A 20,200-nucleotide genomic window follows, 5' to 3' on the forward strand; every position below is an offset into this window, starting at 1 on the left:
AAGCAGCGCAGGTCCTATTCCAGGTACATGTCATCTCCCGTCTGGACTACTGCGACTCGCTGTTGGCTGGGCTTCCCGCTTGTGCCATTAAACCCCTGCAACTTATGCAGAACGCTGCAGCCTGCTTGGTATTCAACCTTCCCAAGTCTTCCCATGTCATCCCGCTCCTCCGCACACTCCACTGACTCCCAGTTGAAGCTCGCATCCACTACAAGACCATGGTACTTCCCTACGGAGCAGCAAGATGAACTGCCCTTCTCTACCTTCAGGCTATACTCAAACCCTACACCCCAACCAGAGCACTCCGTTCTGCCACCTCTGGTCTCTTGGCCCTTCCGCTCAGCGCAGGCCAAACTCTTCTCTGTCCTGGCGAGGTTATTTTCCTGGCACCACTCCATCAGGGCCCTCACCTCTTCCCTGTAGGCTGTCTCATCGTTGTTGGTATTCAGACCTACCACTGTTATGTCGTCTCCAAATTTGATGATTTTGTTGGAGACTTGTGTGTGGCCACACGGTCATGGGTGAACAGGGAGTACAGGAGGGGGATGAGCACGCACCCTTGTGGGGCCCCCATGTTAAGAATCAGCGTAGCAGAGGTTTTGTTGCCCACCTTCACCACCTGGGGATGGTCAGGAAGTCCAGGACCCAGTTGCACAGGGTGGGGTTGTCGTAGCAGAATCAGAATTAGTTAGGTAACATTGATAAATAAGACATTTTATCAACTTTCATAAATATGCTTCTGTGGGAAAAGTCACTTGGGGCCCAGAGAGGGGAGAGGTCAGGACTGTCTTCATATGTGAGGGTATCTGTTAAACCATGTGAAGGGCTCCACAATGTCTGTACACCAGTCACTCCCTACTTTTCCCTTTGGGGGGAGGAGTATGGCAGTGTCTGGAACCATTGAATGTCCCCTCTGATGTTGAAACTTGTCTTTCATAGTATATGACCTAGAGGCTCACTCCTCTCAGGGAGCTTGTCTAGGGGTGGACTGTAATTTGAGATGGGAGTATATAGAATTGACAATTGATATATGCAATTGGATGAGGTAATTGTTTTGGTAATATGAAGTACCAAGAACGAGAAGTAGAACCTTGTCTTAGAGAGCAAACTGAACGATGATTTATAGCTAATGCTGTCTGGCTATGGGATACTCCTCTCTCAAGTAAAAGTCTTCCTTTGTGCAGTTTTCTGTGGTTCGTCATTGTGAATTGAGAGGGGTGGATCTTTGCTATGAAAGATCTCAGTTGCCATTATGTTGACACTCAGAATTCATTTATAGACACTGAATTGATCTGAGAATCAAAGGGCTATGGTGAAGCTCATATTATTAAAATATTAAGTTTAAAGTATAACTCTGACTTGTGTGTGGTTTGTAAACTCTCCTTTCACTTATAAATACAGGAAATTACCACGACAGGGCCCCGAGCTTAGTGATGAGCTTGGAGGGCACTATGGTATTGAAGGCTGAGCTGTAGTCGATGAACAGCGGTCTTACATACAGTTGAAGTTGGAAGTTTACATACACTTACGTTGGAGTCCTTAAAACTCATTTTTCAACCACTCCACAATTTTTTTGTTAACAAGCTATAGTTTTGGCAAGTTGGTTAGGACATCTACTTTGTACATGACACAAGTAATTTTTCCAACAATTGTTTACAGACAGATTATTTCACTTATAATTCTCTGCATTGCAATTCCAGTGGGTCAGAAGTTTACATACACTAAGTTGACTGTGCCTTTAAACAGCTTGGAAAATTCCCGAAAAATATGTCATGGCTTTAGATTCTGATAGGCTAATTGACATCAGTTGAGCCAATTGGTGGTGTACCTGTGGATGTATTTCAAGGCCTACCTTTAAACTCAGTGCCTCTTTGCTTGACATCATGAGAAATCAGCCAAGACCCCATAATCTTTTTTTGTAGACCTCCACAAGTCTGGTTCATCCTTGGGAGCAATTTCCAAACACCTGAAGGTACCACGTTCATCTGTACAAATAATAGTACGCAAGTATAAACACCATGGAACCACGCAGCCGACTTACCTCTCAGGAAGGAGACGCGTTCTGTTTCCTAGAGATGAACGTACTTTGGTGTAAAAAGTTCAAATCAATCCCAGAACAACAGCAAAGGACCTTGTGAAGATGCTGGAGGAAACCGGTACAAAAGTATCTACATCCACAGTAAAACCAGTCCTACATCGACATAACCTGAAAGTCCTCTCAGCAAGGACGAAGCCACTGCTCCAAAACCGCCATAAAAAAAAGCCAGACTACAGTTTGCAACTGCACATGGGGACAAAGATCGCACTTTTTGGAGAAATGTCATCCGGTCTAATGAAACAAAAATAGAACTGTTTGGTCATAATAATTATTGTTATGTTTGGAGGAAAAAGGGGGATGCACGGGGGTGGCAGCATCATGTTGTGGGGGTGCTTTGCTGCAGGAGGGACTGGTGCACTTCACAAAATAGATGGCATCATGAGGAGGACAATTATGTGGATATATTGAAGCAACATCAGTCAGGAAGTTAAAGCTTGGTCGCAAATGGGTCTTCCAAATGGACAATGACCCCAAGCATACTTCCAAAGTTGTGGAAAAAATGTCTTAAGGACAACAAAGTCAAGGTATTGGAGTGGCCATCACAAAGCCCTGACCTCAATCCTATAGAAAATTTGTGGCCAGAACCGTGTGCGAGCAAGGCCTACAAACCTGACTCAGTTACACCAGCTCTGTCAGGAGGAATGGGCCAAAATTCACCCAACTTATTGTGGGATACTTGTGGAAGGCTACCCAAAACATTCGACCCATGGTAAACAATTTAAAGGCAATGCTACCAAATACTATTTGAGTGTAAGTAAACTTCTGACCCACTGGGAATGTGATGGGGGGAAAATGAAATAAATAATTCTCTCTACTATAATTCTGACATTTCACATTCTTAAAATAAAGTGGTGATCCTAACTGACCTAAGACACGGAATTTTTTACAAGGATCAAATGTCAGGAATTGTGAAAAACTGAGTTTAAATTTATTTGACTAAGGTCTATGTAAACTTCCGACTTCAACTGTAGGTATTCCTCTTGCCCAGATGGGATAGGGCAGTGTACAGTGCGATTTCGATTGCGTCATCCGTGGATATGTTGGGGCGGTAGGCAAATTGTCGTGGATCTAGGGTGTCGGGTAAGGTGGAGATGATATGATTCTTAACTATGACCCTTAACTAGCCTGTCTGTACATTTAGTGCTGAGCGATTGACTGAAATGCCTGCTGTTTTTAATTGACGGACGTTTGTTAACTTATTTGAATTATATTTCGTTAGTTTTTTTTCTGTGAGGTCAATGCACAGTTTCTGTAGCTATAAATCAGATCAAGCGATGTATTACGAAGTTGTAGTTTCCAACAGGCCAATATTAGCGTATAAAACTTGGTTCGTGACTACAATGGCCATAATCCATTACGTGTCTGCCTACATGTCTGGTCTGTGTGGTGCGCTGAACTATAATGTGAACATTTGATGCAGACATTGAGACTGAGGGTGCGTTTGTAAATTCACTCTGGCTATCTACTATGATTTCAGGGCACTCTCGTTTTAGTGTGCCAGAGCGCATAATAACTGATGCAGTTCAATTGTTGCCAGCAGCACAGTTACGGTCATTGACGCTCTAGATGATTTTTTTTTTTATAAGACTCTGACAACGCTCTGACATTACATATTGGAGGCAATTTATGAATGCACCCTGAGAGAAGCGAGAACGCGCGGTCGACAGGGATAGAAAGCAGATGTTTCACGAGGTATCTCTACCAGAAAATATATGATCTAAGTGATTGATAGTTGTAATTCAGTAATAAAAATATGCCTTATTTACTTTGAACAACTACTAAAATATTGATTTCGTCAAACAGCATAGGCAGCAGCTCTATAGAGATGAGATGATGACTTGGAATTAAATAATAAAGTAATCTTTATAAAACGAATATTTTATTAAAGTAAAGTAATGAGAATAAATTGTGGTAAGTGATAAGTAGTAATGTTCAGTCACTACCGTTAATTTTATTTTATATGTATACATTTAATGTCTACATTTTCTTTTGTAATAATCGAACCGAAACCGAACCAACCTCAAAGCACTAATCACTCAGCACTATATAGTACATCCACAAGCAATGCCGTGTGGCTGTATTATTTTATTTTCTGATCTAATTTGTAAATGAAGAGACTACATCTTGAATTTCAACTACATATCCCACAACTGTCTGTATATTATTACATTTTTTTCACCCCCTGGCTGGTGACCCCGTGTGGCAAACGTCGTCATTGCGCAGATTCAGTTTGAACCAAAAGCGGAGTGACCTTCCTCGAGAAGAGCAGTACTGAAGCAATAAACTAGTGACAGCATACCCGTTCCCTGCACTAGCCTTAGAAATGAACAGCAATTTAGCCGGAGATGAAGTTGGGTAAGATGTGATCGCCACCTAATTAATGAGAATTAGTTATATAAGTATATACTCCTTTGCATTTTAACTTCAATCAATGAATTACTGTGATAGATATTACCTGCATCACCACTTTTACTCAGCTAGCTAACGTTAGCTAGCTAGTTGGCGTTTTTATATTTATAACTACTGGTAACTAACGTTAACTAGCTAGTTTGCGAACGTTAGTTGACTTTAGCCTAGCTAGTTAAGAATAATTTGGAAACATGCATGACATTGGTTTAGGTAACTAGATAGCTAGTCAAAAGTAATGTTTACATGGTGTCATTGAATAATTCATTGAAATACTCAACTATTCAGCTAGTTAGTTAACTAACAACACAATAAATATAAACCGAAACAAGTTGGCTCTCTAGCGTTAGCAGCTAACGTTAACTAGCTAGCAAAGTGGTGAAGTACCAATACGGCACGGTAACGTTAGCCAAGTGTCGACTCCTGGTGATATCTTCGTTTTGTGGAGTAGCCAATTTCAAGTTTGATTGAAGTTGACAGAATATAACGTTAGTTAACACTACATGCTTAAAAAATATACCAGAAGCTAGTTAACTTTCAATTGTGGCTAGTTGCTGGAGATAGCTAATATTGCGCTGTTACTCTTGAACTTGATAGAGAACTGACTTCAGGGCATAAGATTGAGAGCATCGTAATAATATTGGTTTGATCCGTCAACATTATCCATATCAAATTATAGTTGAAGCAATGGTATTTTACCTATTTTATGTTTTACTTGCGGCATATAACTAACGTTGGTTTATAAGATTAACTAAAGTCAAATTTGTAACGTTAGCTAACGCTCTTTCAAGTTGAATGGATAATTAATGTTTTAGTTAGCTAATTTAGCTAGCTTAAATTCATATCTTCGCTTGCCTGGTTTATGTTAGCTTGTATACGTGGCATAAGGTTTCAAAACAAGACCAGAGGTGTTGTCGGTGCTAAACAAGTCACCTTTATTCCAGTATTTGAGTAGAAAGCAAGGTTTGTTGATATGCATCAGCAGCAGCTTAAAGAAATATACCTGCAGTAAAATAACTCTATCTATTGTGAGGTTACATTACAATTATGTGGCACAGTCAGTTTTCACATGTTAACGCATCAGAACCATTTGAGAATGTGTTCCTGTGTCCCAGGAATGATGGACCATCTCAGGTTTTGCTTAAATTTCTTTCTCTCGTTTTTTTTCTCTCGTTTTATAGGAAACTGTTTGTGGGTGGCTTGGACTGGAGTACAACACAGGGTGAGTCAGCTGTCTACTTACCAACCAGTCAATATTAGGCGTATTGCAGTGCACATACTGTTGTGCTTGAAGGAGTACCAAAGGGTGGCATGTTAGTGTGTATTGTAATTAAAGTACACATGCAGGATTTTCTCATAGTTGCTCATATCTAGTCTTAAGTGAGTTTGTCTGTAGCTATGGTCCAGGGCCCTTCTCTGTATCATGCTTGATTGGGCAGTGTGTCTTTACACCACGCTCTTCACTCTGACAGTGTTTTCTGAAGTTATGAGCAATAGCCACAGTACTATGTATTTTTGTGCATCCTTCCTTGGTACTTCCTTGGGGCTTTCAATGACAAGAAAAGCAGTTATAAGAATTCGATGTGATTGTTATGACAATTATTTGTTGAAACCTCCATGCCCTGCCTCCAAAGATACATGTGTGTCATGCTTTTGAATGCACAATGTTTTGTTTGATGTAATGTTTTGTCTGTTTGGACCCCAGGGAGAGAAGCTGCTGCCTTGGCAACAGCTAATGGGGATCTTAATGAAATACTAAATACTTTGCATTCAGTTAACTTTGAAAAGCATTACCCATAATGTCAGGACACTAGGCTATGTATGTATCCCTAAAGGATCCTGTAACGGATCGTCCCACTCATGTCAATGTCCTCTTTTCTATCAGAAACTTTGAGAAACTATTTCTCGCAGTATGGGGAAGTAGTTGATTGTGTCATCATGAAGGACAAAACCACAAATCAGTCACGGGGCTTTGGTTTTGTCAAATTCAAAGACCCCAACTGTGTCCGGACTGTACTGGAGACCAAACCCCATAATCTTGATGGCAGAAATGTGAGTATGCACTTTGCAGCTTGAATAAGGAAAGTAAAATATGTGTCTTATCAATTATGCCTTTTTTAAAGTATTAGAATAATTAAGCACTGCATGGGAATGTCAACATTTTATCTGAAGTATTACATGTAGATGATACTCTGTGCAAGAGCAAGTAGTAGGGAATTCATAACTGGCATTGGTATCTTCAGTAAATGTAAGGCTGGCTCTGAAGGACATTCATGGACATGAAAGCAGGCTGTTTGCCAAACAAGTGTTGCCTCTTCAGATGCCTATTAGTTGAACTAACATGTAACTGCAGTGGGCTGGACATGACATGCTTTGTTTGCTACAAGTTGCTTTATGCAGCAATATGAACAGGTCAATTTTGTCATAGTGAAGGTCATTCTCTTGAAGATAAACTTTGACTTATCATAATTTGAATTGTATAACACATAATTTATTTAATTTGTATGTGGCTGTATTGAGTGGGCTAATTCACCAGATAAATTGGAGGGAACATTTGAAGGTGATTTTTCACTGAAGGGTGAGATGTACAATTTCATTCCTTGTCTTCAGATTGATCCCAAGCCATGTACTCCCAGAGGAATGCAACCTGAAAAAGTGCGAACGAAGGATGGCTGGGTAAGGGGCGTATTTTAATTAGTTGGGGCTACATGTGTCCTCTATAGAAATAGGGCACCAAGCCTTGGTAGAATGGATTAAATTGTATCCTTTTGGTCTTTTTATAAACTGGGGTCCTATCTGCCTCTAGAAATCTCATCTGTCACACTGAAGCATATTGCTGTGAACATGACTTCTACTAATGAGCCTAAAATGTAATTGTGAGACTTAATTTTTTTTTTTTTTTACTAAATCACTTACAGAGATCCTGAAATGGCTTGTCTCAGTAACTCTGAAGTGAAGGCACTAGTGTGCCCTGATCTTTTGGGACTGGTGTTTGCATTGATGTGACGTGAAGAATTATACCCCAGGGCAGAATGAGAGAACCTAATTTCTTCTCCGCTGTCTGACTAGATGGTGAATTGTCTTCAGTGTGATTCAAATGCAAGTTTATTGGCTGCGTACACAGTTAAGCAGGTGTTGTAGCGGGCGCAGTATTAATACTTGTTACTAGCACCTAAAATGCAGGAAAAAATGTCTTAACAAGTACACAAATAATAATGAAAAACTAAAAAACAAATCACAAATGTTAGAACTAATCCAGATAACAACCCAAATAACACTCAGTAATCCATATGCCACCTAAAATATATACTGAGGATGATATGTAAAGCAGAAGATATTAGTGAGCCGTGTCAAGATTTGAGTATATAAACAGTTTAACAAAAATCGAACATACAGTAGTAGATATTTTAGAATGAGCTATGTGAATAATACACTATGAATACTTGGTGTGAAGGAAACAGTCCAGTGTTTGTCTTCATATACATGGGACAGCAGCGTTGGCTGTGAGTGTGGGTGCGAGCGAGTCTATCTTTGTCTTTCATTTACTACATGAGTACTACTCTCTTAATACAGGGGATGGTGTGATCGCTGTTCAACAGTCTGATGGCCTGGAGATAGAAGCTGTTTTTCAGTCTTTCGGTCCTGGATTTGATGCACCTGTACAGATTCTTGATCTGGCTTTGAGATCCCATTCTTTGTTTCAGAAGGGTAGCAAAGCTGACAGCAATAAATCAAAGAAGATATTTGTCGGCGGAATCCCCCATAACTGCGGTGAACCTGAACTCCGGGACTATTTCAATAGATTTGGAGTGGTGAGTCCTGTTAAAATGGTCTATACGGTATTGTATAGCTTTTATATAAAAAATAATACCTAAAACTGTTTTAAATGTGTTGCACAGGATCCAATATAGGAACTGCTTAATGGAAGACTACAGGAAAAGTAGTATTTTCTGTTAAAATGCCATGAATATGAGGAGAGGATATTGATAGAATGTGTTAGTTTTCCAACTGAGAGATGCATGCAATGGCAATACTAGCATTTTTTCCCCCTGTATCCTAATGCAGCCCATGTTCTCCTTTGTTGAATCCAAGGTCACAGAGGTGGTAATGATCTATGACGCGGAAAAACAGAGGCCCCGAGGTAAAAGCTGATCCCTTTTTTTTCCTTCCGTACCTCCCATCTCTAAATCTCATGACAAACTATTCTGACCCAAAGAGAGTAAGCTGCATTCAATCCACCATGCTCAATTATAGCTAGACCCACCTGTGTCTTCTGGTGGAACATCTTGTTCGTCATTCATTCATTCACAGGCGTTGTAATGGATGCCACCCTTAAATACGGAAAGCTTTCCCCGTGCAGTCCTATTTACATGGGGAGGAAGTTTAGAAAGTTTGCAGGCATTTCAAACATCTTGACTTTGTGTGACCGGATCAGCTTTTGATGCATTTAGATGTTTTATTAAGGGACACACTAGTATTACATGTAGTTTGAAATAAATTGGCTTCATCATGATGACTATACTTGAGTACAGTATCTTGATATTCATGTCATTATTATTTGCATCAATCCAGTGGATATTTGTTTTGCAAACTCTACCATCATGTGTACTACAAAAACATCACTAAACGGACTCTTACTAGGTGCCCACTGGAATTAAAGGGTAAGACATTTCTCAAATTTTTCCCAGAACTCAAAAGTGGTCTCCTGATGTGGTTTAAGCATTGTTGGGGACTTACAACATCCAGTTTAGTTTTTTCTATTAGTGCGATTTTGAGAGGGAAAACCTGAAGAAGCTGGGGAAAGGAATTCCTATGGCCCTAAATTATGCAGATGCAGTTCACTTGTTTTTCAGTCGGTTGACATTTGAAATAGTTTTTAAGAAGAACAGATTAAGGAGTTTCATCTGGTAAATGAGTTGATAGTTAGGCTGTGTTTACACTGGCAGCCCGGTTTTGATATTCTTTCCACTAATTAGTATTTTGACCAATCACATCGGATCTTTTCACATCAGCTGATTTTCAGACCTGATTGGTCAAAAGACCAATTAGTAAAACATTTGAATGAGAATTGGGCTGTAAACACACCCCTAGAATGACAAGACAAGCATGGGTGGATGTTGATTAGTCTGGTCAGTTAGCTCAGAACTGTTTAGCCTAGATGTAGGTTACATTAGGTTGGGTAGTTTGCTCAGAGCTGTTTCTTCTGCACTTGTCCCACATAGCAATGATGCAGCAGTCAATGACTCCTGTCATTTATTACCTCTCTTCTATTTCAATACCCCTTGATCTCTTTGGGGAGACAAGCAGAATAGTTTGTCATCTGAATTTACACGATGTTGCACAGCAATGACATTAACATAATCAAGCATAATATCCAGACTTTTCTGTTACTAAAATACTTTTAAACATTCAGTATTAAGCTAAGTTTTCTTTTGTTAAATTTAGACTTCGGATTTAAAATAAATATATATATATATATTAAGTGTTTTCCCGTATGTAGAAAGTTAAGTATTTTTGTAAGTATAAGCCCTTCCTATTTTAATTTTTCTGTCCTTCTCCTTGTGAATGGTTTGAATGTGATTAACGGTGTCTCTTAAGATTTGTCTTTTCTCCTTTAGGTTATTGTGTACTGAGTGGTATCACAGAGGTACAGGCCAGATGTTTGAACCAAAAATGGAATGTGCAGGCTGTCAATTTGGGGTGTATACAAAGTTTAGATTCATCATGGTTATGAACTTGAGTTTTCTTTGTTTTGTTGCTCTTAGCACGACATTGGGTTTTTGACACCTTTGTTTTGGGTAGATTGTCTAGGAATGTTTGCTTGCAAATGCTTAAACTAAGTTTTGAATCTAGATTAAGGACAGGTCATCGATGGATGATATTTATAGTTGTAGATCAGGCGGCTTGGGACAGCTTGAAATAATATTGCGGTTTCAAATTCTCGGTTGTCTCAAAGGACATTTAATTGGAATCAGGTTAGGTCCCAGAGTGGAGATTTTCTCACAACCCAATTCTGCCACTGGTATGAGTTTATCAAAATGAAACTGGTTCACTGTAGTGGGCTATTGCTATTGCTGCTGCTGCATAACTCAAGTACTGTGGAAAGTTTTTATCGCCACAAAAAAATCACAAGACTTTATCAGAACCAGGACATTTGCCAATGTTGGGCTTCTAAATGTACAATTAAATGAAGGATTCAATTACAGTGCTGTATATTCATAGGTTCAGCTAGAGTAACTTTTAATATCATGCAGGGACTGTAGTCATTGGCATGAATGGTGTTTTTGCTTGATATTGCTGGTGCTAGAAACAAGCATTTCGATGCATCTGCAATAACATCTGCAAAACTGTGTACGCCACCAATTAAAGTTTAGATTTGATTTGTTAGAATAACCCAGGCTCTATGCACCTTATCAAAGCCTTCATTTCAGGGTTTTTATTTTGTACAGTAAGAGTTGAATACTTACACCATTGGGTTTTTCACCATGTTTGACGGGAACTTTGTTTATCCCCCATGCAAACTCTTGACGGCATCATTAGTTGTTACTTACACATTTCGTAAGACAAAATGGCCTATATCTTTGTGTTGCTGTTGTAAGCAATATTGTAATTTTCCATTTAGGCTTATCCTGGCTGACTCTAAAACATAAAACCACATTTGGGAAAACTTGAAAAAGCTTTAGACATGGTACAGTTTCTGTTTCTCCATTTTTTGTTTTGTTATGCATTAACAATGGATGCTGCCAGATTGTGCTACACAGCAATATACCAAGGGGCAGATCAAGTTGGGGTTTGGATGAAATGAACTAACATCAATACCGCTGGGCCAATTGGCACCCAATGCATACATGAATGCTCTGAAACCACTTAAGTGTCATGAAATCTATATAGTTTTTATATTCCTCAGTAGTTCAACTGACTGCACTGGATATAAATATATTACAATTTGATATATTACATTTTCAAACCCCTATATAATACATGAATACAGAACAAGGAGACTTTGCTGTGTTAGAAGTAAAAAAATTAAAAAAAAACAGCTGGAACCTTAGTTGTTAATGGAAAGGATTGGTGCAAAGTTTATCTTGGATGATACAAGTGCCTCAGGCCTCAAACTTCAGCTTGTGTATCGCTGCAAGTCAGTGACATCATCTGAACCCCAGGAGCCTCCAGCTCAGTCTTGATGGATCCTTGTCTTGCTGAGCACAATACTGTTCTTCATCTTGTGTTGTCACAACACCCTGCTACCTTGATTCACTCTTGGTCGTTGGCTAGGTTTTGGATTTATTACTTTCGAGGCCGAACAATCAGTGGACCAGGCTGTCAACATGCATTTTCACGACATCATGGGCAAAAAAGTGTGTAGTTGTAGTTTTATTTTACCCTCAAGATCAAACTGAGGCTTGGGCGACAGGATGCATTGTTTGCTGCTGTTAACTTTAAATTACAGCTCTTATTTTCAGGGGCCACCAATGAGATTTAAAGGCACAAAAGCTCTTATAAACTCCATATTTTAATGACGTGGCTGAAGATTTTCCTAAAAGATCAGGTCACAATTGTTTTCTGGATCACGTAACATTTCAATGGCCTGGTTGATCTTGTACTTGTTGTAAAGAATACTTGGTCACCCCTCCTGAAATATTAGTGACAACTTCTGTATTCGCCCAAGGCTTTGTTTATTTTGACCTCTCCTTTAGGTTGTAAAAGGTATTCGATATCTTATTTCAAACGATACTTGCCCTGGCTTTGGAGATTCAAGGGAGTGGCCAGTTTTGGAGCATATAATGGGAGATAAGTTTAGCCTAAAATGCTTTATTTTACCACAGAGAAATCACCTAAAGGATTGGTCTTGTTCAGTTCTTTTTTTCTTTTTTGATTATTTTGTTGGCAGGTCACTTACTTTTTGAGTTATTTGATATATTTCCTAAAGAACCTAAATTAAGTGACCCCAGATTAAGAATCTCCATACTGTGTCGACCACGTCTGAGAACCAAAATGGCTGGGCCTTTTTCTAGGGCTATCTATTCACACTGTCTTTTAAGCCCTTATCATCCACTACTTCCTTCCAGCGGCAAGTTCTTAGATAATTGGGTGCCTGAAGCCACAGTTCTGTGATACCAGTAGTTTTTATTTTAGTTTTTATATTCGGTCATGAATGATTTGTAGTTTTATCATAAACAATTAGCATAACTACTTCTGAGACGTCCTTTCCTATAGCATTCATTATCTTGACAAAATTAATTTTGAAAATTTGCATTCAATAGTGTGATTACACCCCCCCCCCCATATGAGGACACAACATTTATCTTTGATTGAAAGAGAATATTTGAGTGGACAATGACATATGGACCCATTTTTCATAGTTGAACTCAACCCATGTCTGTTCATAATTGATGTATGGGACCCTACCTACTTTATGCTATCCTCTTACCGACTCCTTGACTGTCCTGATTTCCAGAAAGAATCGGGGCTTGGCTTGATCTTGAGTTGACATTACCTTTGGCTTAGACTTGGGGGAGGCAGGGGATATAAGTTACAAAATTAGAAAGTGGAGCACATCAAACTGTGGGACAAAATCCCAGTTCCGCTGTTGGGTAGTGTATTGAAGTCATGGTATCCATCACTCCCAGCCACGATGCCCGTGGGAGAAGACCCAGGTAGTTGTGCTATAGACGGAGGGCAACTCGTGGAAACGTGCTTGTAATTAGGTCAACAGAGAAGAAAGAGGCGAGGCAAAGAAAGTGGCACCGCCTTAAAGCAGGGGGAAAATTGAGATTCATTTTGCAAGGTGACCCCAATAACTCAACCTCCATAGAGCCTAGTCTATTTCTGTCTAGTCCCCCCCCCCCTCTTCCCCACCATGTAGTTTTTAAACCCATTTGTCGCTCTGGTAAACTGCTGGTATCTCTGGCTGGCTACAACAAGTGAAGCTACTATTTTATAGGGCAGATAAGGGCTGGGAGCCTCAAAAACCATCTGGTGTGATACAAAATGATTTGGCTTTTCAACCTCATTGAACATTAGTCCAGTCCAATACCAAGTGCTTCTATTCTGTGTGAGATGAGCAAATCAGATGGGTATTAGTCAATTGAGCACCATTGCAATTTTCTCCATTATCTGACACTGTATGAAGATTCATTTTTAAATTGACTTATGACTGTCCATTTCTATTGTCTGCATGTTTTACCTCTTCTGATATATATGATACATTTCTTTGTACATCCATCTCCCTCTGAAGTTCTACAAGTTAAATATAATTGAGATTCTTTAAACGTTAGCTGGGAAAAGGTAAGTCTTTACCTTCCGATAAATGTTTTTATCAAAGTTAAAGGGCACAAAAACAGGAAATATGAATATGTTTCTCAGACTGATTTTTGTAAAATGTATGACATTTTTGCACCATTTTAAATCAATTGCTATTTTATGCTTTATTCAAAATGATTTAACCAACAATTAAGCAATATCTTATTGTGACTGAAGTACCTGAGAAACATATTGTTACGCAACTCCCCTTAAAGTATTGATCAGCATTAGGCACAAGTGCAATGGCCCAGATAAGATGTAAAACTGAAACACTCTCAAGCTGATATGTTGAAGAAAAATATTAGTAATGGGTGAGATCAGGTAAGGAAGGTATTTTGGTTCTAAACTACTGGTCTTGCAAATTGTGCCCTCCTTGTCCTTTGTCCAGGTGGAAGTGAAAAGGGCTGAACCTCGGGACAGCAAAGCTCCTGGCCAGCTTGAACCTAACCAATGGGGACCCAGAGGCATCCTGAGTGCAGCCAATGGTTGGTCGGCACAGCCTGCCCAGGGCTGGCAGCAGAGTTATGGGCCTCCGGGTGAGTGGGAGACCAGCCAGAGCAGAGAACGTGGCTCGTTCTGTCAGACCAGGAACATGACATTCTATTATACCTAGGAGAAATATAGTATTGCAAACTGTTAAAATTCCTGATTGCTTTTTTAAATATTAACATTGTATTTCTAGGTCCACATTGAAACTTTACTTTGAGGAATGATCAACGTACTATAGTTACAAATTGCATATTGAGGAATTGTTTTTGCGCCAGCAAAATACTAAACTATTTTCTCTTTTGAAGGAGTTTGGGTGTCTACAGGCCAGCCCATGGGTACGTTTTGTCCTTGAATCACTTGACTATTTTGGATATCTCGCACTAACTAGCTTTTTAAAAATAGTTATCTATTGTCTTGTGATGGTTAACTTATCAAGAAAGTATTGTGTCATAGACAATTGCCTTTTTCCATATTGACCAATTAAGTAATGTCAGTTAAGCACCAGTGTTATCACAGTGACAGCTGGGATACCTGAGGGCACTCTAAGTCCATTATCTGTCTCTAGAGGGAAATTATAATTATTCTTAACACTCTTCACCCTTGCTTAAGTCTTGTATCATACCACCCTAGCGGTGAAAATGTTATCTAATATGCAGTCTCTACTGACGGTGGGTTTCAACCAGGATATATCCAAGACTAAAAATGTACCAATAGACACCTGTCATCCCGTATTCAGTAACTGTTGTGTTTTCTCTGACTCAGGTGGGTACGGGCCCCCTTTATCTGTGGGCCGTGGAGCTCCCGTCCAGCCCCCCTCACCGTTCAACGCATTCCTCGTCACAACGACCCCGCCGGGGGGGTTTGGTGCACCTCAGGCCTACGCTCAACAGGGATACAGCACACCACCTCAGTTTGGTCAGTATCTGCAATGTATTGTTGTCATAAGAAAAGCATTTTTTCTATTTATGTAAATGGTTTTGTTTTCATATTGCAATTAACAATATTATGTCCCCAAAAATGTGTGTTTTGTAAAAAAAAAAAAAAAATCATTGCTTTATGATGAGTGTTTGCACATATGTACAAATTCCTCCACAAAAAACTTAAATGTCAGCACGAGTTTCAAATGCGGGCATCGTTAAGTCAGGTAAAATGGAGGAAAATAATTTAAACACCAGCTTTGTCTCGAAGAAATTAATAGCTTGTCTGCAGCGCTAACAATAATGTAACACCAACAGTAACACGCTTAGTTCTCCATTTTTATCTTCACAAGAACGTTAATATCGTCTTCGCAATATATAATTTTTGAATACCACCAGTATATGATTACATTCTAATATTGTCCAACCCTACTGCCTAGGCTGACAAAGGTTGTATGATTATTTTGATTATAATAAAATGGAAATATATCTTACAGGTGATCTTTCATAGTTCAGAATGTACAGCATAACTACTCTTCCATCTGGCACTGGTTTAGGGTACAGTTTTGGCACGCCTCAAGGTGAGCAGTATGCCCCACAAGGAGTGCCGCCCCCGCCCACGACTCCGGTAACAGGGCCGCTAGGGTTTGTTCCAGCTACAGCACCTACTCAGGACATCAGCAAAGCACCCACGGGACAGCCAGACTTCCCTTACAGCCAGTATGGTAAGTAGAGCCTCCATGCATTCCCTAGCCCCACCCTCAGCATTGCTGTTATTATGGCTTATACTGGATAGATCCATTTTGTTGGATGCTTTATTGGGTCAAACAACCCCTCCTCCCTAGCCTAAGCTCATTACTACAACCCTAAAACAAGCAGGAGCTCGCCCCTTTGGTACCATGTAGCTTTAACGACATCATATGCACGCTTGCATACATATATATCCCCGCCCCCACCCCCCCACGGCTTGGCCACAAAGATACTATAGAAGTCCCACCATACCCAGGACTCTTCAGTGTCACCTTTTTTAGAATATTCCATTTAGGGCTGTGTAATGATGTGGATGGGTAACCAATGATAGATTTGAATTAGTTCATCCTGCCTAGAAATCTTGTTTTTGAGAGGAGTTGGAATGTCCACCAAACTGCAGATAGACCAAGGAAGATATTGTATTTTACTGGCAAAGGTTACAGGCAGTTTGACCAACTGTTCCATTTTTGTTATTGACTTGGCTGGCTTTTCTCTCCTGGCATGAGCTCCATGGTGTCGATGGATCCTGTAGATTATTTTTCTCCTGAGAGTAATAGGTTTCAGACCAATCTTTTCCCACAAACAAATATGAAAGCTTATATGAGAAGACTGAAGGCACTGTATCAGGATTTTTTTTCAATTCCTCCAATTATATTTATTGTACCATGTCGGGTACAAATCCAGCATTGTCATCAACTGAGGGGCTCTTTCATAAGGCCTCTTCCTCCTTAGTAAGCAAAATGCCTTGGTAAATCCTTGCTTTTTGAAAGGTTAATGTATGTTGCTTAGTTAGTTCATTCTGTCTCCCCCTCCTCGTCCCCACTGGCATTTGTCAGTGAACAAAAATCTCTGGGGAGAGACAGACCTAGATATCTTGTTTTGTTAATAGCTCTTATAAGTGTATAGCTCTTCAAAATAGTACAGTGCATTTGGAAAGTATACAAACCCATTGACTTTGTCCACATTTTTTCATTACAGCCTTATTCTAAAATAGATTGAATAGGAAAAACATTTAATCTACACACAATACCCCATAATGACAAACCCAAAACAGGTTTTGGAAATTTGAGCAAATGTATTAAAAATAAAGAACAAATACCTTATTTACATAAGTATTCAATCGCTACCAAAGGTGCTTCAACAAAGTACTGAGTAAAGGGTCTGAATACTTATGTAAATATGATATTTCAGTTTATTTTTAATACATTTGTCAAGAGGTCTGAATACTTTCCGAATGCACTGCATCAGTTGAATATATCCCTGTGACTGTCAGTTGAGCTTCCCATCTTGTTCAGTGTTTCATGCTTGTGCTTTGCCTACCCATCCTGCTCTTTACCGTTAGCATTAGCTGCCTACTTTAGAATTGTTTAGTAGGCGGCAAAAGGCATTAAGCAAGTAGTGCCCCCCCGCCCATTCACCCTATGTGTTTGTAATTCCAGATGGATGTGTGCAGTGATGGTAGGAGTCTTAAGAGCAGGCAGTCAGTGGGAGTGTAATAATTAAGTGTTAAGCCAAGCCATAGTGCCAGGTCTAAGAAGGGGACAATGTTAAAGTGGACTATCTTGGTTACGTCAACCTAGTCTCCTCGTCTCCCTGATAGGCCTGAGTATCTACCCTCAGGAGCCCTCTTCCTACGGACCAACGCGTCCTTCTCACAGTAATGGTCAGGATGTGCAGGGAGGAAGTAGTGCAGGTAGGTGTGAGCATTGTCTTTTCCAACCACCAGAAGTACAGTTCAGTATAAAGTCGTATAGCTGCTACGTTCCTTTGCGTCCCTTTTGTATGTTTGTACATACAAAGTATATACTTCTAGAGTAAACAAAAATACAGCTACGGTATTCAATGATTTGAGATTGAGATCTTATTACGTGACCATATCTCACAGTATGAATAATAAATCAATTAACAGGGTTCCATGCCTGTTGAATGTTAATGTCTCATTTCCTATCGTAGCTGTAGTTTATCATACCAACAACACCTGTGTCCTCAGATTTGTTTGTCCTCTCTCACTCTGCCTTTTCTGGTAAAATATATATATATATTTAATTGGCAAAGTGTGTTCATGGTATACTATAATTAACGTTTTTATTTTGCTCTCTGTTGAAAGTGTTAGCAGTCAATTAACTTGTTGTTTTTTCCCATATGCTGTCTTCTCCTTTGACAGATAAAAGATGATAATCAGAGGAGAGTTTGTATGAAGAAACAAACACTTGTGGCTGGTGAAATGAATGTCCGATATCTATTTGATTTCTTTTAGGTCTGCTCTTCCACATGTTTCTTCCAGCCTTTGAGCACCTTGTGGGAAAGTTTGCTTGTGTTCTACCATTTTCTGTTTCATTTCTTTTCTTTTCGTTACTCTGTACTGTCCGACATGAGTTGGAACTGTTCAGCCTGATCTGGACTGAACGTCTATGCAGTTCTCTGCTTCTCCGACTACAGTGGATTGCAGGGAGATGGAGCCATCCAGTGTCTATTTAAAAAAAATAAAAAACCTGTTAAGCATTTATACTGTTTTCCTTTTGTTGATTCCTCTCATAACAGTTCAGATTGCATCTTTTGAATCCTAAAAATAATAGACCAATTGATTTACACTGGAAGCACTCAACTGGCTAACCAAACTCAGAATGTTGGTTCATGGAGGCTCATGAAGGATGGAAGACAATATTTAACATGAACATTAGAAGCCCTGAAACCATGATCAATGCTGTATTTATTTTGGGTAAAATAAGGGACTTTCACCTAGCTGGTTGGAATCTGTTTGTTTATGAGCACCATTTATGATTGTGATAATGAACCCTTCTTCCCTGTTCTTCACCCACCCTCACAGGTTATGGTCAGGACCTGAGTGGGTTTGGCCATACTTTCGCAGATCCCAGCCAGCAGACCGCTTCATACGGGGCACCAACAGCACAACCGGTGGCGGGCCCCCAGCCGACAGCAGCCGCTTTTGCTCGAGGACAGAATCACAACGTAACGGGCTTTCATCCATACCGACGCTGAGCGTCTCCGACCGCCACAGCGCTCAGTTCTAAAGTCAGGGAAATGTGTTCTGGTCATAAGCAAAACTGGATTTCTGTGTTTGTTTTTTGGAACACAAAATGACACAATTTGGGGGGAAAAGTGAACTCTCATAAAACCAGGGATTCCAATTTACTTCTGTTACAATGTCACATGATGTAAAAGTTGATTTTTGCATAACCTTTCTTTCAAATGTTGAAATGAAAGGAACTTTGTTTCTCCCCACATGTTTTAAAGTAGGACTTTACTACTTTGCAATAGGTTTTGATTGTCTGGTCAAACACTAGCACAGAGAATATATCTATATATATAGAGAGAGAGAGAGAGACATATGTATATTTATGCCAGATACAGAACTGAAAACAGGGTCTAAAGTTCTCAGCTTTAAATTTTAGGGAAAATGTTTTTAATTTGGTGGATTGTGTTTATTTTCTGAGTCTTTATTTTAAAGTTTGGAAAATATGAATATATATTATACACAAACTGCAATTTTTTTAAAGAGAATTTTGTACGAAAAATGTACACTTTGCTTGTTTTTTTATTTAAAGATGTAGACTTCCCTCAGGTGGCTGTTTTTGAGTGCATTTTGCACTTATGCAAAAAGAAAGGAATTTATTTCAAATAAATGTTTTAAAGATATCCTGCCTCTTGTTGCTGTCAATATTAGGAATGTGTTCCTAATGTTTGATATGCTTGGTGTATATTCTGTTTAGGATCCCTTTACACAATTTTGGGGGGGCATTGCATGAACCATCAAGGGGTAGGGGCTGTGTTGTTTCTGGGGTGGCGACAGTCTATGGGGAAAATAACACCCATCGTCATTTTCAAGGGTTAAGTAGAATGACAATCATGGACCAGGTTCCCTCAATATCAACAAAAACCTGAACATGTCAAACCCAAACGGGTTGGGCCCTCTAAAAAATGTTTTGAAAAAATATATATTTGCGTACACAGAGGCCCATCAAACTCAACTCTGGACCTCGTAGCCAGTTCCACGGCTCTTTTTTTTTCTCCGTTCGCCTCTAATCGGGTACTGATTTAGAACTGGGACACCAGGTAGGTGCAATTAATCCGGTACAACTGAAAAACAGCTGGCTCTGGACCTAGTAGATTAAAAGTGTAATACCCCTCCCTGATTTATGGCTTTTATCTCAACAAACTAACAAATTATGCATTGTGCAGATTACATTTTCAAACCCACTTGGTCTCACATGGTAAA

The 20,200-nt window shown here is 39.6% G+C and overlaps 1 protein-coding gene across 5 annotated transcripts; it reads left to right on the plus strand.

The window, feature by feature from the left end:
• Positions 1–4,276: 4,276 nt before the first annotated feature.
• Positions 4,277–19,620, plus strand: LOC110524168 (DAZ-associated protein 1). 5 transcript variants are annotated; one of them, XM_036977970.1, is made up of 14 exons: positions 4,277–4,453; positions 5,686–5,726; positions 6,390–6,556; positions 7,115–7,180; positions 8,209–8,316; positions 8,597–8,645; positions 11,780–11,862; positions 14,196–14,343; positions 14,602–14,631; positions 15,059–15,211; positions 15,771–15,938; positions 17,564–17,656; positions 18,128–18,147; positions 18,791–18,919. In XM_036977970.1, the coding sequence occupies exons 1-13, from the start codon at positions 4,422–4,424 to the stop codon at positions 18,136–18,138; spliced, it is 1,149 nt and encodes a 382-aa protein (XP_036833865.1). In that variant the 5' UTR covers positions 4,277–4,421; the 3' UTR covers positions 18,139–18,147; positions 18,791–18,919. The 5 variants fall into 5 exon arrangements, with proteins under 5 accessions (XP_036833865.1, XP_021459230.2, XP_021459231.2 ...); XM_021603555.2 differs by lacking the exon at positions 18,128–18,147 and having other exon boundaries at positions 18,791–19,620; XM_021603556.2 differs by lacking the exon at positions 18,128–18,147 and having other exon boundaries at positions 8,212–8,316; positions 18,791–19,620.
• The last annotated feature ends 580 nt before the right edge of the window (positions 19,621–20,200 follow it).

Source organism: Oncorhynchus mykiss, chromosome 5, assembly GCF_013265735.2.
Source record: "Oncorhynchus mykiss isolate Arlee chromosome 5, USDA_OmykA_1.1, whole genome shotgun sequence".
Taxonomy (NCBI): Eukaryota; Metazoa; Chordata; class Actinopteri; order Salmoniformes; family Salmonidae; genus Oncorhynchus; species Oncorhynchus mykiss.

Coding starts and splice junctions, on each gene's coding strand:
- LOC110524168 (XM_021603555.2), top strand. CDS start 4,422: ATGAACAGCAATTTAGCCGGAGATGAAGTTGG. Junction 6,557..7,114: donor ATAATCTTGATGGCAGAAAT/GTGAGTATGCAC, acceptor CCTTGTCTTCAG/ATTGATCCCAAGCCATGTAC. Junction 14,632..15,058: donor GTCTACAGGCCAGCCCATGG/GTACGTTTTGTC, acceptor TCTCTGACTCAG/GTGGGTACGGGCCCCCTTTA.